We start from the raw sequence: 27185 nt of genomic DNA, 5'->3' as shown, positions 1-27185 counted from the left end.
TATTCAATATTCATTATTGAAATTGAAAAATTCACAGAAAGTGGCGTTGAAAAGGCATATGGTGATATTCATATCGCCAAATCCTCTAATTATATCACTCGTTACCCCCATATCGTCAAATATTCGCGAATCAATAATTGGGAATAGTGTTTTGTGTGCAAGAAGAACATTATGGCTTATTTACGTTCACGTAGAGGGTTGTGCGTCAATATTGATTGAAATCGGCATTCGTAACACAGCCGGAGGTTCGGACATTTTATATTTACAATACAGTTTGCATACGATGCTGGTGTATAGTGGTCCTATAGCTTTTCAGTCTGACCCTTAATTAATTTTTACCTGCACGGTAATTACTTACATACATTCATAACAACGGATGCCGTTATCGTCGCACGCGCGTAATTAGTCGGGCATTTTCGCGAGTTCCTGTGCGAGCGCATGTGAGCAACGTGAATATCAACCGTTCGATGAAATGGCGTCAATAAATGCAACTAACGTCTAATCGATTCCAGGAAATCACATTCTATTCGCCTTTTAACAATCCCCTCGTTACCAGGTATTCCCTATGAATGAAATCATGCTTTCTGCGAAACACGAATAATAATACGATACATGGCAGAAGAAGATTATTTTCGTCTTATTTTCATCGTACTCGTATGCTAGCGCGAATCAGGTTAATTGACCCAGTTTTCTGGCTGTCACTTGAATGTAAAAGAAGAAGCGCTTCGCCCGGGAAATTATTGGGATTTCATTTTCATAATATTTACTGCAAAAAGAGCGTATGATAATATCATCTCGATGAGAACTTTTTCGTTAGCGTCGAGCGAACGTTGATTCAATCGCTTTATTTTTATCGAAGAGGCATTTTAGAAAGAAACTGCATTTATTATCGAGATCGAAGAGATGTTTTATCGTAACTGCAATTATTGGGTAAATTTATACCGTATACGTAGTTTAATCTTCGCGAATACAAATGAAAAACCATGTTTTAAAAGAACCAGTTTTGTTATAATGTCACGCATACATGTATATGTAATTACATACATTAGGTTGAACGAGAATGATAAAAATATATGAAGTCGTAAGGGATGATCTTTATTGATATACAGAATCTTTCGTTTTAATCGACGATACGCGGATATCGTACAATTATAATAAACAAAAACAAAAAATGCGTTAGATAAAATTTGTTCCAATTTAAAGAGAAAATTCATATGAAGAGGATAGTTTCTTTTTACACGAAGGCGCTTTTGAGACTTCAAAGGAAGTTTTTTTTTAATGGAACCGCGTATTTTCTTTTGACTGCGTATGCTGTTCACCCCACATCTATGTATATATATTCCTCTTGTCTTGAGACAACTTGACACGAGTTCATTAACCTACGACATGTGAGTTTCCTCAGGTCATCCAAAATGATCTGACGTTTATCTCTACAGATTGATCAGGGAACTTTTCTTTATTTAACTTAATTAAAAAATGTCCCGATACTGATTAATTTTATTTCTGAATAACAGCTCTGTCCCTTGGAAATTACAATACTTATAAACTATAAGAATTCAATAATTGCTTTAATGTTTATTGCAATACTTGTCGTCGTACTAATAAACGTAAGGAAAGTCTTCTGATCCTTCAGCAAACTTAATTTTGAATTTCTAAATCAAATTAATCATTATAATTTAATGTTTTAATTAATTCGTATATGAATACTTCAAATTTATAAAAGATCAAAAAAAATTGCAATATAATAACTTGACAAAAGAAATCTATATATATATATAATATATATATATATATATATATATATATATATAATATATAGATTTATATATAATATATATATAAATCTATATATATATATATATATAGGATATATATATATATATATCCTAAACATAAATGAAAAGACACAGGAAACGAATGCTGCCATCTGCCGTCAACTATCGACAATCAATCGCAGTTGCAGTTGCAATGTACATTCTTGGAGATACAACGTAAATTGCGTTTTTATACTTGAAACCATCAAACCGATTAATATATCTGAATCAAATTACGCACACTACTCGATATTCGATCGATGCCAATTAATTAACTTAATCGACTTTTTCATTTCCCTGTAATTCAGCAAAATCGAATTAAAACTATACGGTATATGTGTTCGTCGATATTTCAGTACAAACCGGTGCTTTTTGCAATGCTTGTTGGTATTTCATTTATTCGTTGCAAATAATCAAAATAGAATTTCTCGTGAGCTATAAAAATGCACAATTTCATAAGTACACTAATAACTTACGGCAGCCTAAGAAATAACGTTAATTGTCGTCGCGCATATTATACCGATTTTTAATTATGCATGGAGCTATTAAGTGTAATTTTTGTGCAATTACATAGTTGGAGGTCTACCGAAAAGTAACGAAAAGTAGTTTAAATTTTAATGTGAAACAATTACGCATACAATTCCTCTATCTTGAAATGTGATTTAAATTCTTGTCGACTAAAAAATATATAAAAAATTTACTCAAGTCCAACGTAAATATATGATAAAAGTTTACTAGTTTTTTAACCGAAACATTAAGAGACAAATGTCCCTCCTTTTCTCAGTTTTCGTAAAAGCTAATAAAATTCGAAAGTTTAAGCGAAATGATGATTTCCGTGTAGAAATTTACTAAACTTAGGCAGTTCACTGAGTTAACGCGAGAAGTTTGGAATTCCTGAAAGAGCTAATTGCGTTCAAAACCTGTATATAACTATATTAACAGATTCGTTAGAACCTGCGATGCAATCTACGCTGCAAACATTTTACCTTCTATAACTGACAGTTCTTTTTATATACATAACATGTTAATCGTTTTACTAATATTACCCTAATTAAAAATATTTAATTTTTTAAGTATTAAAATATTTAAGTATTAAAATATTATAATTGAAAATAATTAAAAATCATAAAAGAACAATGCTAGAAAAAAAGTAATTTTTCTATACAATTTAAACGAAATTTGTTGCATAATTAGCTTTCTAAAAATTATATTTCTTTCATTTATAAATTATTATAATTGTATTTATATCCTTTTATTATATAATAATAATATAATTATTGTCATGTATCAAGAACGATGCCCAAAATTTTATAAAGCACGCATAAATTTCGTGCGAAGTACAATGTAAAATTATTTGGACGTTGGCAATGTTATGGAAATAACATTGTATCACGCTTACACTTATGTGGAACGCTCTGCTATTTCACAAATCTCTGGCTACAGTGCATTTTTTATCAAAACGTTACTGACGCACACATTTATGGAAGCAATCCTTGTTGTACAGCAAGACACGTTCCGGTGTCTCGCACAGAATATCCAAATATGCTGTATTCTGTTGCCATACGTCTTTATAAACTAACGGAAGCTTTGCACACTTTTATTTTTATTAATGGTGTACGTATATCTGCTTACGTGCTTGATGCTACGATCCTTCCACCTTTCTACACATAAGCCATCGTGAAATATGTTTATTAAACACAACCATGTGTAATAGCCGTACGATAACACAGCATTATACACTCTTAATTATGAGTAATGTATGCCTGTAAAATGTAAATGTTATACAATAATTCTGTTCCGGCTGAGACATATTAATGCGGACTAAACACCTTTCTCAGCAAATATCCTCCACTATTAATATAATTTTAATACCCGTAATCAAGATTTACGGTAATTAATTACCCTGCATTTTTTACAGCAATTCTAAAAAATATGGTGTTACGAAAAAGTGATAAAAGTATTTATAATAGTACATTTTATGAGGACTTTTATTAGGACGTTATTTCTTGAGAAGTATTTCATCCGAGAATTAATGATTAGTAACAAATGTTTGACTCGAAACAATTTATATTTTGTGCTCTTTCTCTCGTTATATTTTCAATATTTCAAAAAAGTGATCTCCTGTTTTCATGCTGCTCAGAGAAGAAGACACTTGAAATCATAGATAAATCCGATATTTGCAATCATAAAAATAAGCACCCCTATTAGCTAGAAATTTCACACCTACAAATAAGATTACGTACAAATAAGATAGCATAACGTGACAAGAGAGGGGAATGCATTGCTTGTTCCTTCCCTGTCTCAGAAGAATTCTTTTCGATTCTTCGCAGTACATAAAGCTCCCAAAGAATTACCTTGATATTCTGACGACGATATTCCTTGGTATGAGCGAGGTAGTATTTATAAACGTGTGATGGTAATGACTTCTTGGTCTCCTCTCCGATCCATCTGTGTGGCGTTTCGAGTGCCGGTGGTTTCTGTGCTCGAGTACCCGGAGAACGTTGACCGAGCGATCCACCCGGCGACCCGAGCCTAGCCGCGCTAACCGACTTACTCAGATGATGTCCAGAGGACGAGCTTGGCGGTGGATGTGTGTGATAATACGGGTTAGAGGGTGGCCGCCTGTCGATGATATCGACGTGCCTCCGTGGCGACGGTGTCTCGGCAGATCTCTGACGTCGCGGGCGTTCCTCTTGCTGTCCTGGTTCTGGATAAGAAGGGCGTACATAGGACGCAGGATGACGTACAGTGCACTGCTGCAGCGTTAATACCGGCCTCTGACACACCCTGCACGGTGGATACACCTGCGGGTTCCACGAGTGGTAGCAGCATCCCGGCGACCTGGAGCCAAGCGGATCCCTGGTCGCAGGGTGGTTCATGACGAACTTCACATTGCATCAAGAATCCTGGCTTTCCTCTTCCAGTAACCACACCTATGCGCCACCTTCTCTTTATATTCGCGGCTACATCATTTCTTTCTTTTTTTTCTTTTCGTTTTCGACGATCGTCACACGCGAACGCGATTCACTAAATGTCCAGGTTTTTCATCCAAGTATTCACTTACATCGCTCGTGCACTGATTAGTTGAGAATACGGTGGAGAGGAGATTGGTTTTCATTCAAAGAAACCCTATGGGGTTACGTCCGATTCGATGAAAAGGTTTAGGCGAAGGGTTTGGAATTGGAAAAGAAGATTTGATTCACCTTGAGCTAAACCACACGCACGAGAAAGAATACTTTTGTCGTGTCAAAGACGATTTGTTTAAGTTTTCATTTATATTATGATGCATTAGTGTTTTTCAATAAACGATATGCCGAGCAAATGCTTAATTGAATCGTTCAGAAAATACATTGACAGACATCTAGATGATGTTCAAGTTTAAGATTATCAATCGTACGAATTCAATGTATCACCAGGGTACATATACTTTCGTGTCTCGCTATAGGAAGGGATTGGGTAAACCTTATTATTTGAAACGTGAATTGAATCCCTTAATTATTTAGAATCTGTGAGATTGAAAGAGATGAAAATTTGTTGGTTTTGTGTCATTGTGGTCTGCCTCGTTTTGAACGTCGTGTTTCAACCTGGCGTTAATAAAGTGAGCACCAGGTGGCACGCAGCAACTTGTAATATTCCTCACGTGTTCACGTCCACAGAGGATTTGCGGTAGGAGGAGATCGTGTCACCTCGAGGAAAAGAAAGATTTGAAGCTCATATGAGTATGAATAAGGACAGTACAAAGAAGATAATTCTGTGGAAAGTTGTAAACGTGATTCATACTTGACACGGAACTAAGTGTAGCTTTCAAGAAACTGCGTGAATTTTGTGCGATGTTTTGTCACACTTAATGTAACAATGTAAAATTGTTAAAATTATAACAGATTATTAAGTCTCGAGATTTTTACACTTACCTTAACTTACGACTTGCAAAATTCTACTTCAATTCTACAAAAAGACTATGATATTCATTCGTACCGCTCTAGAATCGTTAAAATGAATCACTTATCACTTTCGCTACATCTCAATATCGAAAAGGAGTTGTCATAGAAAAATTAATTTTTCTGGCGGCATCAGTGACTTGTGAAACTGTTCATCGACAAAGAAACGCGCCGAGGATATTCGTGCCTGTAAACGGAATTTTCGTAGCACTGCCGTAAATACGTATATCTCAGTGATGTCAAAGAAAATTGAATCAAATGATTAAACGGAATAATCCCATACCCAAGGGTACCTTATACAGAAGATAGAAAAATCTAGGAAACAACACCTTATCAAAGACACAAAGAATACACAGAAGAAGCCGAGACAAAGAACGAGAAGTGTTTGAGAACCTTTTGCATTGCAATTTGAAGCTTACGTAAAGAACCAGTTCCTTTTATTAAAGGAAAGTATGGACAACGATATCGATACGAATAAGACACTATTCAGAAGTAATTAATTTTTTCTGTCATATTATACCATAGCATACATAAGACGAAACATGTAAAGAAAAGGTTGTTTGTCTTATGCATTATAATTGAATATTACATAAAATGAGGCATTCAAAGCGAACAATTTTAATAAAATGGAAATGACAAGCTAGTCATATCGATAATTACTGAAATTAATTTCTCATATATAATGCTATTGCATAATTAGCAAAACGATGCGTCGATTTAACGCGAAAATGTCTAAATGAAGTAGAATAATATAGTATTGGTCAGACATACGAAAGGATTTTAAATACTAAAGTTAACTTCCTAATGCAAGCTCAAAGCTCTCAGTTACCTTCGAAAATTTCTTCAAAAATTCCTATCGTGTTTTTGAACTTACATTAATTATGATAAAATATATTTCTAATATAATGAAACGATGTATAAAACAAATACGATATAATTCATCCTACGTTTATTGAAATTATATTCAAAATGTTATGAAGATTAAATGAATTAAAATCATTTAAGACTTCGCGAATTATAAAAATAATATAACCCTTCTATCTTTAAATCTTCAATAAGAAATTTTTATTCTTTACTTTCAAATACTATAATTCATATATTACCTCATATACCTTATACCTTCTACCTTAGAAATATTACTTAGAAATATACCTTAGAAATATATCTAGGCGTATAGCTTAGAATAATTTATCATATAAAGTAAATTTGATAAAATTCGATAACCTATATACAATTTTATATTTCTGAGCCACAATTTTCTCAATTTTATTGCGTTACTTATTTATATACATAAGGTTATATAATTTGCTCTATACATATACATGCAATGTAATTCTCCCCGATTATTCAAACCTCATCAAAATATACTTTATAACGCATATCACGCAGTAAATTTTGCCAGAGCAAAGGTTTATTAGGGCCCACCAATTTTTTCCGAATAGCGACATGCAAGACTATCGACATCGCGTGTGATTGAAGTTCTTTGTAAGTAAAGTATGGCAAACGAAGCGGTTCGTGGTCATGAATATAATACAGGATGATACAACAGACGATGCATTCTTTCACAGTCCGTAAAATGCGTCGTCTTTCGTTCAGAAATTTGAAAACTTCAAAGATTCGCTATTCTTGAAGGGTCTCTCTTATTTTCTGGAAAATAAATCAATCAAAGCTTGGCCAAACTATTAAATCTGTGTCGATCAACCAGAACCGTCCGTGAGAAGAGAGGAAATCTGATTTCTAGCAGCTGTGCTAGCTTCCTTCGAGTTTCTGCTGGAGAAATAGAACGTCAAGAAGAAGCGGAGGAAACTTCGTGCCGATTAAACGTATTAAGGTTGCTTTTGTTCGACGTAGTTTACCTTTGTGATGAAAGAATGCAAGTGCAGAGGGCAACTGCTTTGAAAATACGACCTACATCGTTCCCTTGGAATCCAACTAGTAGAAACGCAATCAGTGTTGTTTATGCAAATATGAAGCTCTTTTGACTTGAAATTTATTAGAAACAGGTGACCTCGCACGTATACGAAATTCAGACTTCAACAAATAAATTTTACGTTCTACATCGACTAATCGTTTCTTACAGCTTTCGATTATCATATTGATATGTTTTAACCTAAAGATCAATGTATTGGCTAAAGACCTATATACACAATTAAATCGAACTACAGGGAGAACCCGAGAGGAAAGAGACGGAAAGCGGTGAGCGTAAATCAAAGGGCGCCTCTCGGTCTGGCACCGCGGTTATAAATGTGTCTAATACATGTTCCAAAACGTATTCTGATTTTTCCAAATATTTTCTGTTTACGTAAGCTCTCCGTCCGAAATAGGAGATAGGAGATGAGGCAGAACGTTATAAAACGAGTAACACGTGCGTGAAGCGCTTTCGTCTAAAAGTCATACTTTCGCAGTCTTTCTGTCCCTGTTCTTCTTTCCTCTTTCAACCGGCGTCGAAACTTTCCCTACGGCGCACATTTTCTCAACCTCGTCCTCTCTTCCTCCTTTTCTATGCACTCGCATGTACGTCCCTCTGCATTTCCATTTCCTTAAACTCTTATTTCTACGACAGGCTTTCCGCCCCGAAGGAGTCAGTGGAGGGGTGTGTAACTTCGATCTGCAGCCCCCTGAGAGGATTGGCAATATTTCAAAAACGTTATCCTTTCCCTTCCATCTTCGTCTTTGTACGCAAGCGAACGCCTGACTGCACCGAGATAACCAAGGAAACACGAAATAATTGCACAAATAATGGTACCGGCTAATGCACTTGCGTCTAGACGGCGCTTAGACTGTGTCTTTGAGAAATAACGTCTCCTTCCAGCATCACGACTTTTCTCCTTTACCATTCGTGTTATAGAAAGACACGAATAATGTATATAGATATATATGAGCTCACATAAATATTCGAACACTTGTAGATACCTTTTAGTAATATGCTATGTTAGATAAGTTTCTATTCGGATATTTTAGGGTATTTCGTGTTCGTTCATATATTGTGTTTTGTAAACGATAAAAACCATACATAGCGCTCGTCATGTAAAAGAAAACTTATATAATCTAACTGAAATTTACTTATGACTCAATAAAACAAGATGAGAATTAAAATTTACATTGATTTTTTACTCTACTTATTTCTATGTTTTTTCACTTTAATGAGTAACTTGATGACTCCCTTCATATGATCATAAACTGCGAATAAACATGCGAAACCGAAATTACTGATAACGCGTAAAATATCTTTGCCACGTGTATATAAAATCCATCTGTTCCATCGTAAGATACATTAATTAACGTAAAGACTAAAGAAGAAAGTAATCGATATTTGTAAAATATTTGTAATATTCTGCACAAATATTTCGAAGTAGTAAATGATGTAACCGACAAACATATGTGGGTACTACTGTCTGAAATATTCGTAAGCTTGTTATTTAGTTATTAATTTCTGGCAATCTGCGAAACAAATGCGCCTATCTAGTCGATATGATCGATACATGTCGCGTCGATGTAGTTATATGAATTGTATAGGCACATGAATTTAAATGTACATAAACACTATTAATTGAATATCTAACTGTATAGTTCTACAATTATATAATCGAGGAAAGGTTTAAAAAACATTTTTCATTATTAAACAGTTACGAAATATAGGTATTATTTTCCAATGAATTTTATAACACTACGATCCTCTGCTGAATTTCGTAAAATCAATGTAAGTGATTCTCATCGTAACAGTACGATATTAAATATCTTGACGTTGGAACAAATATCTTAATTTCGTAGAGTATGTATCAGCACCGATTTACTGCAGGCGTCTGATATAAATGAAAAGAAACCATAAAGTCGTAAAATCGTACGAACCATCGGATCCATTGGGTAGATGTTCGATATCTGACATGATAAAATGTTCAACGCTAGAAGAATATCTTGGCGCTCATTCAAAGATAATTTTAATCCGAGCTCGATCCAAGCGAGGTCGCTAACTGATCGTATTATCCAAGGGTAGATGGAAAAATATGTTTGAGGATCGTATTGCAGCGTTGAAATACATCCCTCTTATAAAAAAAAAGAAGTTTCTACGTGTACTAGAAAATCGTCCTACATTTGCTTGGCATCGAATCCATCGGAATTACTCGAATCCTTGCATTTCTATTCAATAAGAGAAAAAAACTATAAAACGATACTAGTAATGACGCCATTAAAAAATTTAAATTAAACGAAGTCACATCCTCTCAAATGTAATATCAAATATACGTTCTATTTGTAGAAAAATATTTAGTTTTAAGCAAGTTAAATTCACTCATATAGATATGTATATATCACCTCATTATTACATATAATAAATATTTTTAATAATAAAAATTATATATTATTATATAATACATAATTACATATGATACACTACGAATTTGATTTAAACCAATTTTAGTATCGCAACTTTTCTCTGCAGATACCTAACTAATCATCAAAAAAATGACCCTTCTTTTCGGATTTGAATATAATTCTGTGAATAATCACTATAATGATAAAAATCTACCCGTGCACATTTGTCTCGATTATTAATTCAATTCTATAGACTTCATTGAAATCAACTAACACAATGTGATCTTTCTTATCGCGCATCTAATTATCGATCAATAGCTTAGAATTGCCGGTAAAGAATCTTGTTTCTAATTCGAATATTATTCGGAGAATATTAGACGTAACGAGGGGTGTGAATGCCAAAGACAAAGTCCCTGTGCAAACACAATACAGAAACCCATGAAAGAAAAAAATCCTCATTCGGTATTGTCAATGGGCGCGAGGAATGACGATGAAGGAAGAATATGCACGTACACACGTTGCACCAGTACTAAATCAAAAACAGTATCATGCTGTGAAAGTTAGGAGAGAGAGATGAGCGTGGAATGAGCGCGTTTTCATGCTCGAACGCAAACAAAGAGACTCGATGACAAAACCAGCATAGCCTGAATGCTCGTCCGTAGGAAACACAAGAACTAGTAATATCACCGAATTCCCTCAGGGGACTGATCACGTGATACGAAGGAATCTTAAATTCCCCACTAGCTCTACGATTTATCGGAAAAATACCCGATTTGTAGAGGATTCAATTGACAAAGTGTCAGCACACAGATGAGATTGCGAACGCGTGTCTTCTCTATAATGAAAACAGGAAAACATTGGTACATATATATCAAGAATCCTTGGAAATTCAGTCGAATAGCAGTTTAGGTGGAAAGAAATACGGACCCCATTATGTATTCAGGCTTGTAATTTTCTGGCTAACCAGTCTCATTCTTCTTGTTTAGTGCAAGACCCGACTCTGCTAATTGATTTTTACAGGCTACTGTGGCCGAGAAATTGCGAAGCCATTGACATATGCGCGTTTGACTCCGAACAATCAGCTACCTTGTTTTCTTCCGATACTTTTTACTGGTTTCTACCAAAGCCATAGTGTTTCGCTGGTTAAACTAATATATCTTCTTTTTATCGGCTATTTCAAACACGAAATAACATAAAAATGGAAATATAGAAAAAATCAAGAGCGTCATATAAAAAGCATTCGGAGAAAAATATTACTCCTACAATTGAGGACAAGACTGAAGAAACTTCGCCATTTTTATTTATTTTACTTTAAAGAATCTATTGTCTGATTTTTTAATCGTATCATAAATTTGCTTATACAGGGTTCAAATTCAAAGTCGATTTTCTCGAAAACAAAGCCTCAAACGAAAAATGTTCATTCTATATTTTCGACTTCTTTTTCGCGTAGAATTGCCCCCTTTCCGCTTGTACCACCAGTTACCAACCACCCTGTATATACAAATAATATGAAATTGTAATAAAATGTCTGAAGCTGTTTTTCCTACGAGATCATTTAACTTGAAAAAATGGCCTTTCGTTCTGCCAAGACAATTCCCAAGCTTCAACGAGGAGGACTTAGTCACCACGAAAAATACATTCTTACATAACATTCTCATGTGCCGTCTACTGTTTTTCACGATGATAAATCCCTATCTGATGGTGAAGTTGTTCTACTCTTTTTTTATTATGTTGATACTAATTTCAAGGCAGATGGTGAATACCTGGGGACCATCACTTTTCTTTAAGTCTGTCATACTCTCTAGCGGTTAAGATTTTTTCGTTGCTCTTTCTGTTATTTTGGCCGAAATAAGAATTCCTTTCCACGGCTATTATCGTAAACTTCCATCAGAAAAAGAGAACAAAAGTAAGTCATTTCCATGGATTCACCAAATCCTCGTAATTAATCATAATTATTACGGGGAAAAGGTAATCAAACATCAAATTCCACTCAAGAATATCAATTATTTAAATATTATTTGGTCGTACGATTAAGAATCGTATTAAATTCCATACTTGTGAATTCAAAATGAACTGAAAATATAATATACATAAACCTGTGCATCTCTCTCATTCGTAGAAAATAATTGGACATGTGTATGAAAGAGAGATTTAAACGTGATAATAAGAATGAATATGTCTGATTACTGGTATCGATCTGTCCATTCGTCAATTTTAGAGAAGGATACAAACGTACATTTAATCGAGGGTTTTAAACATCTGTAAAATGCTGTCTATGTACTTTACGATAATCTTCTGCAAAAAAATAACCATTTTTTATTAAATATTTAGAATTATAAATCTAAAAGAATTGTACATTTAAATTAAAAAAAGATAAAATTTAACGCAGATATAAAACGATTACATGAATTGAAATATAAAGATTACAGTTATCTTTATAATCGTTTTTCCGTATTTGCAGCAAAAATATTTCCCTCTCCAAGTACCACATTTAACCCTGCATAACCTATATTTCTCTTTCGCGTTCCAACGATTGCAACATAAAACGTAACGATATACGACATTCTCGGAAAAAGAGTCGTCCAAATAACGTTCATCATCGATAAGACCAGGGTAATAATCTTTCACTCTCTCGCGCACCGATCCATTTCTTCGAATTGTTTCCGTCGAACGCGCCACAAATCGTCCGTAATGTTAAAGTTCATGGATCGTATCTGAAAGTTTCAGCCGATCTCGGCAATCTCGACGAACATTCGAGTTTTAACTGTTGACAATGTCAAGATAGGCGAGCGCGTGGACCAGAGACACAGAGGTAGAACGAAATGACAAGTGGGGCCGAATCAGACGGGAGGAAAAGAAAACACGAGAGGAATAGGGAAGGATATACAGGGTGTCACGGCGATCATAGTGCAATAATCGGTTAGCTGATGATTCTACGTGAAAAGATAGGTCGGAAATAAAGAACAAGATGTTTTCATACAAAACGCTTTGTTTTCGAGAAAATCGAGTTCGAACACTTGTCAAATATATTTGACAAATACTGAACCTAATGCTTAAACTTTACTTGATTCCGAATTGAAGTTGATGACAGAATAGAAGCGAATAATCGGCAGGAGGTTATCCCACATGTGAAAATAAATCGACAATAAAATTTGTTCGTAGAACGCATCGTTTTCGAGAAAATTGAATTGAAAAATTTATCAAGTGCGCGTGTAACAGACCAGTTCTTATCTCAACATATTCGAACTCTATTTTCTCGAAAACGGAGCGTTATATAAAAAAAATCTTATTTTATATTATCGGCTTATTCCTTCACATACAATTACCCCTTGTAAGATTATCGTGTTATTACTTGGACACCGTGTAGAAGGGAGACGGGAAGAAGGTTTCACCGCAACTTTGGCGACGCGACGACGAGATTTAAAGCGAAGAGGTAGTGAAGAGATTCGGTAAGACGGGTCGCGCCGTTAGCTTCGCCGCGTCCTCCCACCCTCGACAATTTCGTCGACCCGCCGACCCGACGACCCGTCGCTTCGAATCCCCGCTCGATCCTTCCCCACCCTCAAAAATCTAGCAACCCTCCGCCAGCCCATCCCTCTGTCGTTCCATGGTTTCCCTCTCCCCCGTCAGCCTGCCCGTACAAAATTCAATCAATGCGCTAACGCGCAGGTCTCCTACGACTGTGCAGACTTCGCTGCTTTGCATCCCTTTTCTTTCTTTCTTTCTTCTTTCTTTTTCCTTTTCTTTTTTTTCTCTGCTTTTTGCTCCGTTTCATCTGAAGGAAATCAACGTGTGCTTATCGCGCGAACATTCGAAGAAAGAGATTGTAAACGTACGCTATGGGGTTGTGTAAACTGCCGTGGGCTTTTTTCGAAGCAACGAGGTGGTTGGTTATGCTTGTTCATCGATGGCGTTCATTGCTCCTCTTTGACACAAGAAGTTGGAGACTGGATGTAGTGGTATGGGATAGTAATTTTGTTTCATTGTGTTACAGTAATATGTGTTGTTATCGTCATAGAAGGGTAGGTACCATCAGACACTTTTTGTTGAGGTTCTTTTTAACTTTCTCGTATTTATGCGCGTTCACGTGACCCTATGAATGAACGCGTTTATCTTTCGGTATGCACTACGTATTGTACAACGATTAATGTTTCTCGTGTAAAATTTATATATATTTTATGAAAAAAAAACGTAAGTTCATTTACGATTGTTAGCAAAATGTCTTTTACTGTTAAAAGACACGTGATACTGTGACATGATATGTCTCGTCCACGACGATGATATTACGCCTTTAGTTCAAATACGTTTATACGTTTGTAGCTTCTTTTCTTTTATGATATTTTATAACCAGGATTTTATTTATCTAATCGAAGATAGATTGCAATTGATTATATTTTATCATTTTAATTTGATAAATAAACATTTTAATAAAAATTAATTTAATAAAAATTTGTTATTGACATATCTTTAACATAATACAGAAATAGCTAAGGAATATGTAATTTTTAAATTGTCTAATGTTATAGAAAATTAAGTTTGAACAGAGAAATGTATAATAAAAATGATTTCGTATTCGCATAATTCTAGCTTCATTAAAAGGAAGGTAATGAAGGAATCAAAATCAGTTTTAAAAGGAGAAAACGGGATACACGTAGTGAATTTTAAAGATACGCGATCTTTTGTTCGGATAATTATTCGGTTGAAGGAATTTTGTAGAAACGACCATCCTCGAAAATCCTACCGCTAACGAATTACGAAAAATTCGTTTCCATTGAATTACGAGCCGAGAGATCCACGAGAAAGCTATACTGTACAGTGCCAAATCGCTGTCGACCACTCATTAATTTCGCAACAAGTAAAAAATCAGAGGCTTGCCAGATATACGTTGCACTATTGTGGAACTTATTGAGCTAACCGCGGAAGCTCAACCACGCACACGTGGAACTGACCCAAGGTTTTACATACATGCGTTTTACCAAAATTGTAATTGAGGATGCTCCAATAATTTAGACTTTATTGAACATCGAACTTACGGGGACGCTGTGCCAAATAAATAAAAGAATCGATTTATGACGCGATAACTCGCACGAAAATATCTTGGAACGGTCGAAAATCAGCGCGAAATTTAACATACTGCTATGTGAGGACATGTTAATTTCCTTTTACAATGGTATGTATCGTTATTAAATGTGTTTATCGTTATTTGCATATTCGATAGCCATGTATATTCTATTGAATGATGCGTCGATACGTTTGCAAAATATTGATAATACATAAAGAACAATAATATTAATGTGTAATTAACTTGCTGTCGACTTTTACAATAGAGTTCAAATTTTTGTTCAATCTAGCGTAAATACAAAATTCCCTGAAAAGATATTTTTCTCTCATTCCTGAATGTATAAATATATAGATCCTCAATAAATGTACGACAACTTTTATTATATGTATAATACACAAAATATTTATAATACACAAAATATTTATAATACACAAAAAAGAATACACAAAATATTCATAATTTTAATGAGAATTTATAATAACAGTTAATTTCAAATACGATATAGAAGCATTAGAACTTCAAGCAATTATTAAAAATAATTCTATTAATTATTTTACACGGGAAATTGTACTTTTATTTCCCTGATTTGAACACATTCTTGTTGAAAGAGAATTTTCGTTTCAATTACTTGATACTTGAAACTGTACTGATACTTAAAGTACTGATACTTGAAAATAAGAACAACTTTTCACATTATCGAAACATTTATTAAAAAGACAAAGTAGACTAAAGAAAATTATGAAATTACATGAAACACGAAAAAAATGATGACGTTATAAACTCCTTGTTTGAGATTTTAAAACGCCTATTTTTTTACGGAAGCTACAACAGCTACATCAATTTTACTGCTTCTCGAATATCTCTCTTTACACAGCCACTTTGTTTTACAGCACCGCTGTGGTAGTACTACACAATGGAATATGTGTATCGAAACAGGTATGTATAAACTACACTTGCGCTTTTAAAACTACCTAGACTATGTACGGAATTTCTAGGACGGAACTATGTAAAACCTTATTACCAAAGTATTCACGGAATTTTCAAGACGGAATCAAGTGTAATCTCGGGCGAGACAAATTTTCGCGGGATAGGCGTATTCAATGAAAAAAGCATAGAGAATGATGAACTTTCGAATTACAAACTTCATCAAATAAGTAACTCTGCCTGTAATGAAATTCACCATAATTCTGATTAATTTTTAAACAAAATGTACTTTCGTTTCTACCGGCCACATGGCTACTTAATTAACTTCAAATTTAAATTCGAATATACATACACATTGTACATAGATTTTTCTTAACCTCCATAAAATCAATCAGACAACTTAAGCAAAGTAGCTTATAATCGGAAAAGATAAGTGAAACTTTAATAAATATCAATCTCAAAATCTTATCAAACGCATACACAGTTAAAAATTGAACGAAACATACACGTTAAATTTGTGGACGCTATTAAACGATAATTCTGCTATTACGATTAGTTCATTCAGCGAATTTGATTGCCATGTGACGAACCACTTCTATTTCAAATATCTATTTTAAATATATCAAACGTACACAATTCATATTGGAACAATGCTTAATACGAACTATTCATTTGTTTATCTTCTGATCTGGCATCAATTTTATCATTCAATATAATTCAATATGGATCACGAATACATAGTAGTAGATACTGTTAGGTGGTATTCGTAGCTGTACCACGGAAAAGTTTTAACGAGCATGGAAATGAGAACAACTCTTTCGGCAGCAACTTTCTAATTAGATTATGACCAATAGAAAACGCTATATTTAAAGAACAATTTCATGTTTCCCTGAGAAAAAAATAGGGCTGCACAGGATGTAAAGAACCGCAAAGTGAAATAAAATGACGCCTACAGCGAAATGAAGTACCATACTAAAGCTCGAAATATATTTTTTTAATCCAATATAAGGACCCACACGCGCGCGCGCGCACATACACAGTAGACAATGTAACAAATTGCTTCGAGGCTCTTCAATAATTTCAATAAATTTCATCGAGATACGTTCGATGAAACATCTTAGTATTGGTAAGAGTAAAGCGTAAGCGTTTACATCGAAACGATTCAAGGGGAAACACAGGAATCCCTGAAATATTCTTTGTAAGTTTTCAAGAAATCCCTGAAGGATAATCGATTGCACCGATAGAAAAGCCGATAAAAATCCGATAAGACACTGGTATGGCATTTTAAAATACAAGACGATTGCGGCAAGTGTCCGATATATCTAGCTTTTCAGCTTCCGAAACCGGCTTTCATCGATGCCACAAGTTCTTAACAGCTGAGTCAGACAACCTGTCTGAGATACGAGGTTCACCCCGTATACCCTAGGAGCAAAGATCAGATGATAGAAAAGAGCCACTTCTTGGTGGTAAGATGAACCGATTATGACAGGAATAGGATCCAGTGTGAAATATGGTAGTAACCGGCGGAATCTATCGCACCGATCGGAGAACGTTGCTAAATTATCCAAGGAAAACCGCAAAATTATTGGCTTTCGATCGATCGAGAATTAAAATCATTATCGCTCACAGCGTACCGCATTTAACGAAATATCGATAGGTTTATTTCGTATAACAAAATTAATTAATCCTATTCGAATTAGCTGATAACTCGGCCGTCTCGATGAATAAAATATTTTAATGCCAACTAAAGGAATAAATTACCATACGAAATACAAATTCGCTAATGTATAAATACATCCTTGTACATAATTCCATTTTACGTATAAATAAATCAATTTGTCGTATATTTAAATATTTCGCATTTTAAACAGATAGAAATTTCCTGAATTAGAAAAAAAAGAAGAAGAGTTGAGAGGAACTTGGCGATAGTAAATAAGCATCGTTAAAGAATAAAAAACGAAGGAGTTGCCGGTGACATTTAATAGGAAAATTACCAAGAAATTTAGGGAAGTCAAGGTCTTTCGAAAACTACCGATGATCCTAAAATATCAGCTCGTATATTAATGTATCCCCTGCCTAATCAGCCGTTTCTGTTTTCATCCAGACCAGCCAATATTTGCGTCACTGTAGAGTACTGTGTAAACGATACTCGAGAATATTACTCCTCCGCATTACTCTTTCGTGCTTCTTTGTATCCATCGGGTTAAGCTTACATAAGAAACGTGTGCTTATTCACGACGAAAGACATTCGACGGCTTTTTGCACGCGGTGACCGCCCGAGAGATCAACGCCCTGCGACACACTACACGAGATTCTTTCACACTGGCAGGAAACGCGACCCATCTTTTTCGTAAATTCGAACGATCTAAATAACCGATACGTCGAAAGCTTCGCTCTATTTCATTCAACGAGCCAGAGCTCAGCGCTCCTCCCTTGAAAACCGAAGTTAGTATTTGTAGATACTTCTGGAAATTAGATACACCCACGTAAAAGTAACAAATCGCTAGGGAAATACGAGAAAACATGAGACGTACAGCTGCGATCCAAGTAGTTCAACAACGAACTAGTCTCGAACTTTAGTCGCGCGATCGAAAGTACGTAAACAAATGCTTTATTTACCCTGTCTCCTTTCTCGAGGTTCATGTTTATTTCTTGGCGAAGTGTTTAGTTCAAGAAAACGTTCGTAACAACTAGATCAAAATAAAAACATTTGAGCGACAAAACGCGAATTCCATTACTATCGAGCTCGAACCAATTGCGTTCTCCATATAATCAAACGTTCGAGCTCGAAGTGGGCTACTCGTGAATGAACGGGCGAAACGTGAATAGAGGATGAGAAGGAAACGCTTGGTCAGCGCTCAGTAGGATATCTGCCGTTTTGGATGATCTACTGGTGGATTTACCGAATCAGGAAACTCCAGTGTAACAACACACTTCCATCAGCGAAGCACGCCGTGTTGATCACAATGATAAAACACAATATCGAAGAACGCAAGAGGTAGAAATACGTGACGCTCGCGAGAGGTCGTCTCGAACAGTGTGGACTGCCGGGTGTTTACAGGCAGCGCGAGAAAATGTTGCCAGAAATTAGCGCTCTTCGCCGGTGGATGGTTTCGTAGCACGTCTCACCAATGAGAAGGGAAATTGTGGACCGATCGTACGCGAACTGTCACCGAACGGTAATCATCTCCACGTGTTCCAGCAACACGATCGACCCCAGGGGAAGTACAGTTGTCGACGAAACCGTGAATTAGGGGAAGCGGAACGCGTCGCTCGCGATCTACGTTCTGCGACATACTAGCTTTCGTAGCCTGACGCCCACCACCCTCGGCCGGCATCAACTCCCCTTTCTCCAACGAGCATCCCCCACCCTCATACCCTTCAGCTCTTGCCAGCCGTCTCACCCTCGGCTTCCCTGGTCTAACGCGCGACGCGACCAGCAACCCCCGCGTCGAAGAACCGACGTTTTCGCAGTACCGCCAACGCCAGCAACTGCCGATTGGTCTAGAGCAGTCTCGACCATCGTCCCGGTGCTACTGAAAGATAGAACGTGAATCAATCGTGACCCAACTTTAAGAATCGTTTCTTCTGTTTCGCGCGCGTATCGATGCTTGACGAGGCTGGCTATGTTGGCACGTTCGAGTCGAGGTATTTGCTCTTTTTGGAAATAATAGAGGCCATTGATAGGCGTGTGAGAAAGAGAATAAGCTGACCGGCATTATTCCAATGTTGCTAGGATTGTATTAGGAATGTAATAAGAGGATAAGCTAACTAACATTGTTCTAGTGCTGCTAAGAATGTATTAGGAATGTAACAAGCTTCTTGATTTTAGCTGTAACGAGACTGTGTAATTAATGGAAGATAATATTATTGGTTTGCTAGAAAAATAATATATTTCAAGTGATTGTTGGAAAAATTTTAGCTACGGCGACTGTTGTTTGAGTACTGAAATGCGAAACGTGCTATACGAGATGAGCTGACTGAAATTGTTCTAATGCTCTTAGAAGGTATTAGGGGCGTATTAGGAATGTAATAGGTTTGTCGCATTAAAAGAAAAGATAAAATAGTGTAGAGAGTTTACTACAAGAATCGCGTCTCATTTATGTCATAAGATGCACGGAACCAATGAGTGAGAAATGCAAAATACAGTATAATAATATGAATGTTAGAATGGAAGAAATTTAATTTGTTATTTGTAATTAATCAGATTTTTCTTATAATCTAAAATATATTATGTTTTGTATAATATAATATAGAATATTCAGTGGTTGAAACCAGAATAGCATATCGTTTTGTTACTAGCTTTTTTATAATCCAGAGCTTATCAAATTCATTACGATGGATAAGATCAAATATTACTGTTAGCAAAATATAAAAAACATCGTTTCAAAAAAGACATCTTGTACCCAAAGATTTGGTAAAAGTGGAATAAAAAGATCTGGATAGTAATGTAATATGTGAAACAAAGAATGAACAACTTTGTCTTTCATTTATTGTAAACTTTATATTTTATGAAGTATAGATATTTTTTATGGCGCATTTTTAATCTTGATTCCTTTTGCTACTTTTATTAGCTTTTTTTATTAATATCTCTATATATACAATTTCGAAAATAATATATAACTTTCTAACTGATACTAATTCAATTCATCGTTGTATATAAATGGCGTGAGAAGTGTCACGGAAATTGAATTAAAAAATTCGTTCTGTCCCTTAAAAAACATTTGATTATGTGTAGTAGAGTGAATTTGTTTCATAGTATGAAATTGGACATGGTTGATCTTTTCTACCTTGCCCGAAGTTTCTAGTTGATCCCGATGCGTGTTAGCCAACTAATCCATTGAATGCTAAAAAATAGTAGGGATCAAAATGTACCAGAGAAAGTATAACACGAGCTAATTGATCAATCCTCAACCCTCTTGAATAGTTTCTACCTATATATAAACCAGCTGAATAGGCAGTACGTATACACAAGCCCGAAATAGCCAGTTGCAGTTGTCCTACTAAATACACAAGCAACAAATTGCTTTGAAATAACACGACATTCGCGTCAAACAGCGAATATCGCGATATATGTATAAGGACATAAAATAGATACCAAGATGGTAAAATAAAAAAGATGAACGAAAATATTATAAAACAGAATTACATTTCAAAATATTCTAATAGTGGAAAGGGAAAAAATTTTCCTCAAAAATAATATCGCAATTATTTGTAGACAATTTTCCTAGCTTACTAATAAAAATATATTTCAAACAAATTTTATGCGTATCAATTACAACATTACATTCAACTTACGAACAGTTTCTTTAGAGAAAGCTTTTTTCAAGAAGAGAATTAAATTCTTTTATAGAAGATAAAAGCCATTTCTAACATTTCAATTATTTAATCTGCACGTCTATCAATGTTTAACTAGTCAATAAATTATACATACATTCGTTACGATAATAAACTGCACGTTATTCAACTTTGATCGTGGTCACTTCGATGGCTCGACAGGACAATATTCGAGTAAAAAGATCTGAATAACTAACTGCCTGTTCTATTTGCAAGTACTGTTCTGTCGACCTGTCGACCTGCACGATCTCGAAGTCGATCGAATATTCATGCGCATATATTTGTCAAAATGTTCGCTTTAAATTCGTCAACCACTTCGTTCTCTATCGAACGAATATCAAAAGAGAAGTCAGCTTTTTACCAAATTCCTTCCTTTCCACCATTCTCTCTCTTCCTCTGAATAGTCTTGAGTGCGATTGATCGATTGTAAACACTATGAGACATTCAGAACACGTCTGATGCAACAGTTAGAAGGCTGTTGACAAACATTTTCTTTGAAGTATTGCTTCCAGAACGAGCTGTAGGCAAGTCGTTTCGACGAACCTACTCGATGATGCAACATTAGACTTGGTATTCGCAAAGGAGATATCCAAGGTACAAATACCTATTCCAACAAGATTTCTCGACATTCGATGTCGTTCGTATATTTTGAACAAGATATTTCACAATTTTCCTTATCGTTTGGTATTTACATGTAAAGGAAAACTAGAAAAAACATTAATGTGAAAAAAATAACGTATCCTATGTTTGGCATTGTTATACCTTTGACATCCATGGACGAGATATTTCACGCGCAAATATTTACCTATTCGATTTCTTGAATGAAATATCTTGAAATTCGATATTATTCATGAAGCTTTAAACATGATACTTTCCTCTTTCTGTGTTTTTCAATATTTGAAACTGGATATTTTTCATATGAAAAGAGAATAAAAGAACTATTGACTATAAAAGCATAACATAGAATACCTTTGCATGACTCATTTGATATTAGCTTAATTTCCCTATTAATAAAATAATCATTATACCTCAGTAAGATATACTATTCCTATTTTGTAATTATAGTATTTTTTACTTCGTATTATGATCATTATTTACCATATATTTGTTGATAATAAAATACTTAAATGTATAAATACATATATGACACAATACAAAAGATGTGATATAAAAACTGCATAAAATTTTTGTTCCTAGTACACCGAAAAAACTACAATAAAAATTTGTCCCAGTATCTCTATTAATTTTTATTATAGATATTGATATTTCATAGAACAAAATTATTATTTGATTATTTAAAATAGTGTAAAATTAAAATGTAAAATGTGAGATAACACGAAAGTGAATATATTCGAAAATAAAAGATTCATGTAAAAAACAAATTTGAAACAATAGGTACGTAAAGCACAATAGATTGAAAGTTGATACGCAAACAAGTGGCGAACTTTAGTCGAGGCTGATTTGTTTTTCTTTTTTTTTTTTACTGCGACAGGTATATCAAGCCGGCTTCGCTTCTCTAACTGACTCGTACGGACGAAATCGTATTGAAACTCGTATCGTAACTCTCGAACGCTCGAACAGTAGTTATATTTTATCATTTCTGCAACTGCAACTTCACTCTGGATATTTTCAAACTCTACCAGGAAGCGTTAATACAGTCCTGGAAAGGATCCATTATTCGCATCTTCTGACATGCACTTTTTACAAACGACAACTTCTTAAAATTATTCGGAACATACTAAACCTTTTCTGAACTATCAATTTCATTTAAAATAACATGGTCTCTTGAAAACGAAATATATATGTATAAATTCTATAACTGAAGGTACCAACAAAAGTCTGACATTTTACATTCATTTATAATTAATATTTGTTTCAAATGGATATACAAAAATACTCTGTATTTACAAATATGGATTATTTATAATATAAATAAGTGCATTTAATGTGTTAATTATAAGACTAGTAGCATTAGCAATAATGATAGCTAAGATGATGTATGATAGCTAAGACAATGTATATATTTAAACTAGATATATATCTTTCAGAAAAGAACGCTATATTTGTACAAACAATGCCATTTTCATATACTGAAATAATCGACCTCCCCTCATTATTTTACAGCATAATACGTGGAATTTTGTGTCCAATATGACTTCTATATATTATCAAAACGAAATGTAAAATTATCAAAATTAACCTAATTGTACTTAATTTTCAACTTATAGTAATTTAAATTTCGTTAAATATAAATAGAATAACAAGACCTCCTCGTTAGAAAAATATTTGATCCTTGCAGGGTGTGTTAGTCTGCACAATATTTAATATAAAATATAACAAGTTTGTGGATCATTTTACAAATTAACTTGCATATAAATTATCTTATATACTTTACTTTTTAAATATATATAGCTAATTCATTGTAATAATACAAGAGATATTTTATATGAAATGTAACAAGTTTCGAGAGAAGAATATAGTGTACGAACGAATTGGTTCCACATGGAGGCATTTAATAATTGTACATATAAAATGTAACATTAAGCGATAGCAAATGACCCAAAGTGAATTTAAGTAATTATTATACAACTTATGGTGGAACCTATAAGAGAACATTTAATCTTCCTTTTTATGAATTGTCAGAAGTACACATCTATTATCACAGAATTAACTATCTTAATAATAAATACTAATCACTTCTTTAAAAAAAAGCTTCCTTTATTATATGAATATAGGAACGTAGAAATTCTATGAAACCTGGCATATGCACTTTCAGTAAAAAGCGACAGTCGAACAAAATAAAAGCATTTTATTATCTACGGATATTCTAAATATTGGCCAACGAATACATAATTATACTATTCGATATCATCAAAAATGGGTAATGAATTTTCCTCAGGCTCAAAATGGCACGCAAAATTTTTCCTGAGCCTTCCAAATGACGAACCCCCAAACGCTTCGGGCTAGTAATAAATTTCCATAACGCTAATCGAACCAGAATCGGACAACCCAATTTTCCACAAAAGTAAGAGTATAACGAACGTGTGTAACATTCAGCGTGAAAGGAATAATTAATAAGTCGTCGCTCACGATGGTACGTAGATCCAGCCGACTATCAGAACTTGTTCTTTTCACAGTAACAGTCCTATCGTTCTTTTAGTCCAACTCTATTTGTCTTTTTCTCTTCTTCCTCCATATTTGTCCTGCTCTTTCGTACTATCTTTTTCCCCTCTTTACGTGTTTCTCTCACTACAGCTACGGGATTTTTAAATGAGAATTTTAACGATCGACCTACATTTCTGTGCCCTATTTACGGTGTATCGCATGCAATGTCAAACACCGCGATAAATATACTACCACCAGCGACGACTGCCACGGCGGAAAGGAAGAACGATGTAATTGCGAGTACGCCGCAAGACCCCTTCGCATTGATGCCTCTACCAAAAACGGGAAACAAGAGAGAAAGGAAACGGTATTGTAATGATTAGCAATTTGTCGACCCAGTTTCAATACATTTTTGCTTTTTCCGAGATTACACAGTCTTTGTGATAGTGAATAGAGTAGATAGACGCAGGAGTTTTTAGGGCGTTTTATGTTGTCTTATGATATCTTATATACTTTACTTTTTAAATATATATAGCTAATTCATTGTAATAATACAAGAGATATTTTATATGAAATGTAACAAGTTTCGAGAGAAGAATATAGTGTACGAACGAATTGGTTCCACATGGAGGCATTTAATAATTGTATATATAAAATGTAACATTAAGCGATAGCAAATGACCCAAAGTGAATTTAAGTAAACGATAGATTATAGGTCGTTGGACGTGTCGTCGCATAAGAAGCGGAGAGGACCTTAAAATCTCGAAAATGCTTCCACCTGGAACAAAGTCGTGTCAACCATATGTCCGCGTTGAAATAAGATAAATTTATCTAGAATTAGTCAGAAATCCTATTTCGTATAATTAATAGTGAGATATGCGATTGGAATTGAAACTCTGTATCGATAAACAGTGAGTACATAATAATTGTATGCAATTCTAACAGAAAAAGTAAAAAAAACAGAATATGAACAGATCTTTCTAGAAACTATCAATAAATACTTTTCCAATAACTATTTAGATTTCAATAGAAAGATCTAATTTAATAGTTTCTTCCCATCGTTATTTAGATTGATATACAAATAAATTTATATATATTATTGACTATATATAGTTTATATCCAATAAACACGCCGTAAACCTCATATTCATTACAATTAATTGAGAAATATATTTTATAAAGAGTCTAGTCTTTTTTCTAATGTATAACGTTTACAGTCTTAAATTGATTTAGCTGCATTTTGTTTCTAATACAATCTAAGTTATTTAAAAATGAAATATTTCTTTGTGGAGAGGGTGTATCATTTATCTTAATTTGTCCTCCTCATAAACACGAATATAATTTATATTCCTATATATTTTATACTCAAATACAATTTATACCTCCTCCAAAAATTATATTCGTTCTATATTCTTTACTTTTCCATATTATATGTATAATATATATAAAATATAATAAAATATATATAATATATATTTATAAATTATTATGTATATTTAATTACATAAAATTTCAAGAATCAATTTATTGTTTGATTAGTATAGTGCCACGAGATTATACGTACATACAGTAAGCTTTGTTTGAATTGCAGTTCGCGCCAAAATCATTATCGACAAATCGATCAAAATTTAAATAAATTTCTCGAAAACTTACCCTCATGTGCGGCTGGACGAGAAGTTCATGGAGCTCCCGAAGATCCGCCCTATCGATATTTCGTATCGCTGAATGCTCTATTTCTCGAAGTAGTTCCTCGACTTCTCGCGCACGCTGAACTGCATCTGTCTGCGGCGCTCGACATGGCGTTGGAACTCGGGTCGAGATTCTATCGTAAAGCTAAAAAACAATAACCATATTAGTCATTCTATTTAACTTTCCAAACTAAAGATATAACAATACTTCAACTACAAATAACAATTACACGCTTATGATCTAATTATCAATAGTACCGCTTATATATGTATAATATTACAGAATGTTACATATCTCATAAATACGTTTCAAGTTATTTCGTCTTGTATATCGTGAAATACAATTCCCATAAATATGACTTGAAATCGTTAATAATCATTAACAAATCGAGAACATAGACATAGAGGAAATAGAAACAATAATACTTGAACAAATATAAGATCAATTTCGTCCAAACGTTTAAATAAACTTACAATAAAACGTGCTTATTTCCTACACATCCACTTATCACGTCTGTCAGCCATGTACTAATCGTATTCGCGGCAAAATACTCTAGTTCATCACGAAACCTTTAGATGTCTCATCACGTTACAGCGATTGGTTCGTGTGTGGTTGGAGCGACAATATTGTTTACATTACCGACGAAAGAAAAAGAGAAAACCAACGGAGGGACGATTACCCGCGTTTTTGTTCAAAATCGATTTACTCACCAAGAGGTAGGCAAATTCGAGCAGGTCACCGACCAATTCGACCTCGCCGACGTATATTAATTGACAAAGCCGCATTCTTGTTTACTTTCGTTTCCAGTTTTAACACGTGGGCTATTCGATCCCACGCGATCGTTTATATAACACAAAAGAGATGCACGTAAACATCTATGCGATGGAAGACGAAATACGGCGCCATTTCAATCCTGTATAGCATTTTGTTTATCAGACCAGCACGTCAGCCATCTTAATAAACGGACTTCGAGCGCTTGCGCTCTTTCCCACGTCAAATGAGGAC

The 27185-nt window shown here is 34.5% G+C and overlaps 1 protein-coding gene across 10 annotated transcripts in view; it reads right to left on the bottom strand.

The window, feature by feature from the left end:
- LOC126865897 (peripheral plasma membrane protein CASK) overlaps positions 1-27185 on the bottom strand; it is a 262104-nt gene that overhangs the window by 182386 nt on the left and 52533 nt on the right. For all 10 annotated transcript variants that reach the window (XM_050618839.1, XM_050618842.1, XM_050618840.1 and 7 more), the window contains one exon: positions 26145-26324. In XM_050618839.1, the coding sequence (XP_050474796.1) occupies positions 26145-26324 (180 nt within the window). The remainder of the gene's footprint in view (positions 1-26144; positions 26325-27185) is intronic.

Source organism: Bombus huntii, chromosome 5 (genome assembly GCF_024542735.1).
Source record: "Bombus huntii isolate Logan2020A chromosome 5, iyBomHunt1.1, whole genome shotgun sequence".
NCBI lineage: Eukaryota > Metazoa > Arthropoda > Insecta > Hymenoptera > Apidae > Bombus > Bombus huntii.
This window is presented reverse-complemented; position numbering and strand designations above follow the sequence as displayed.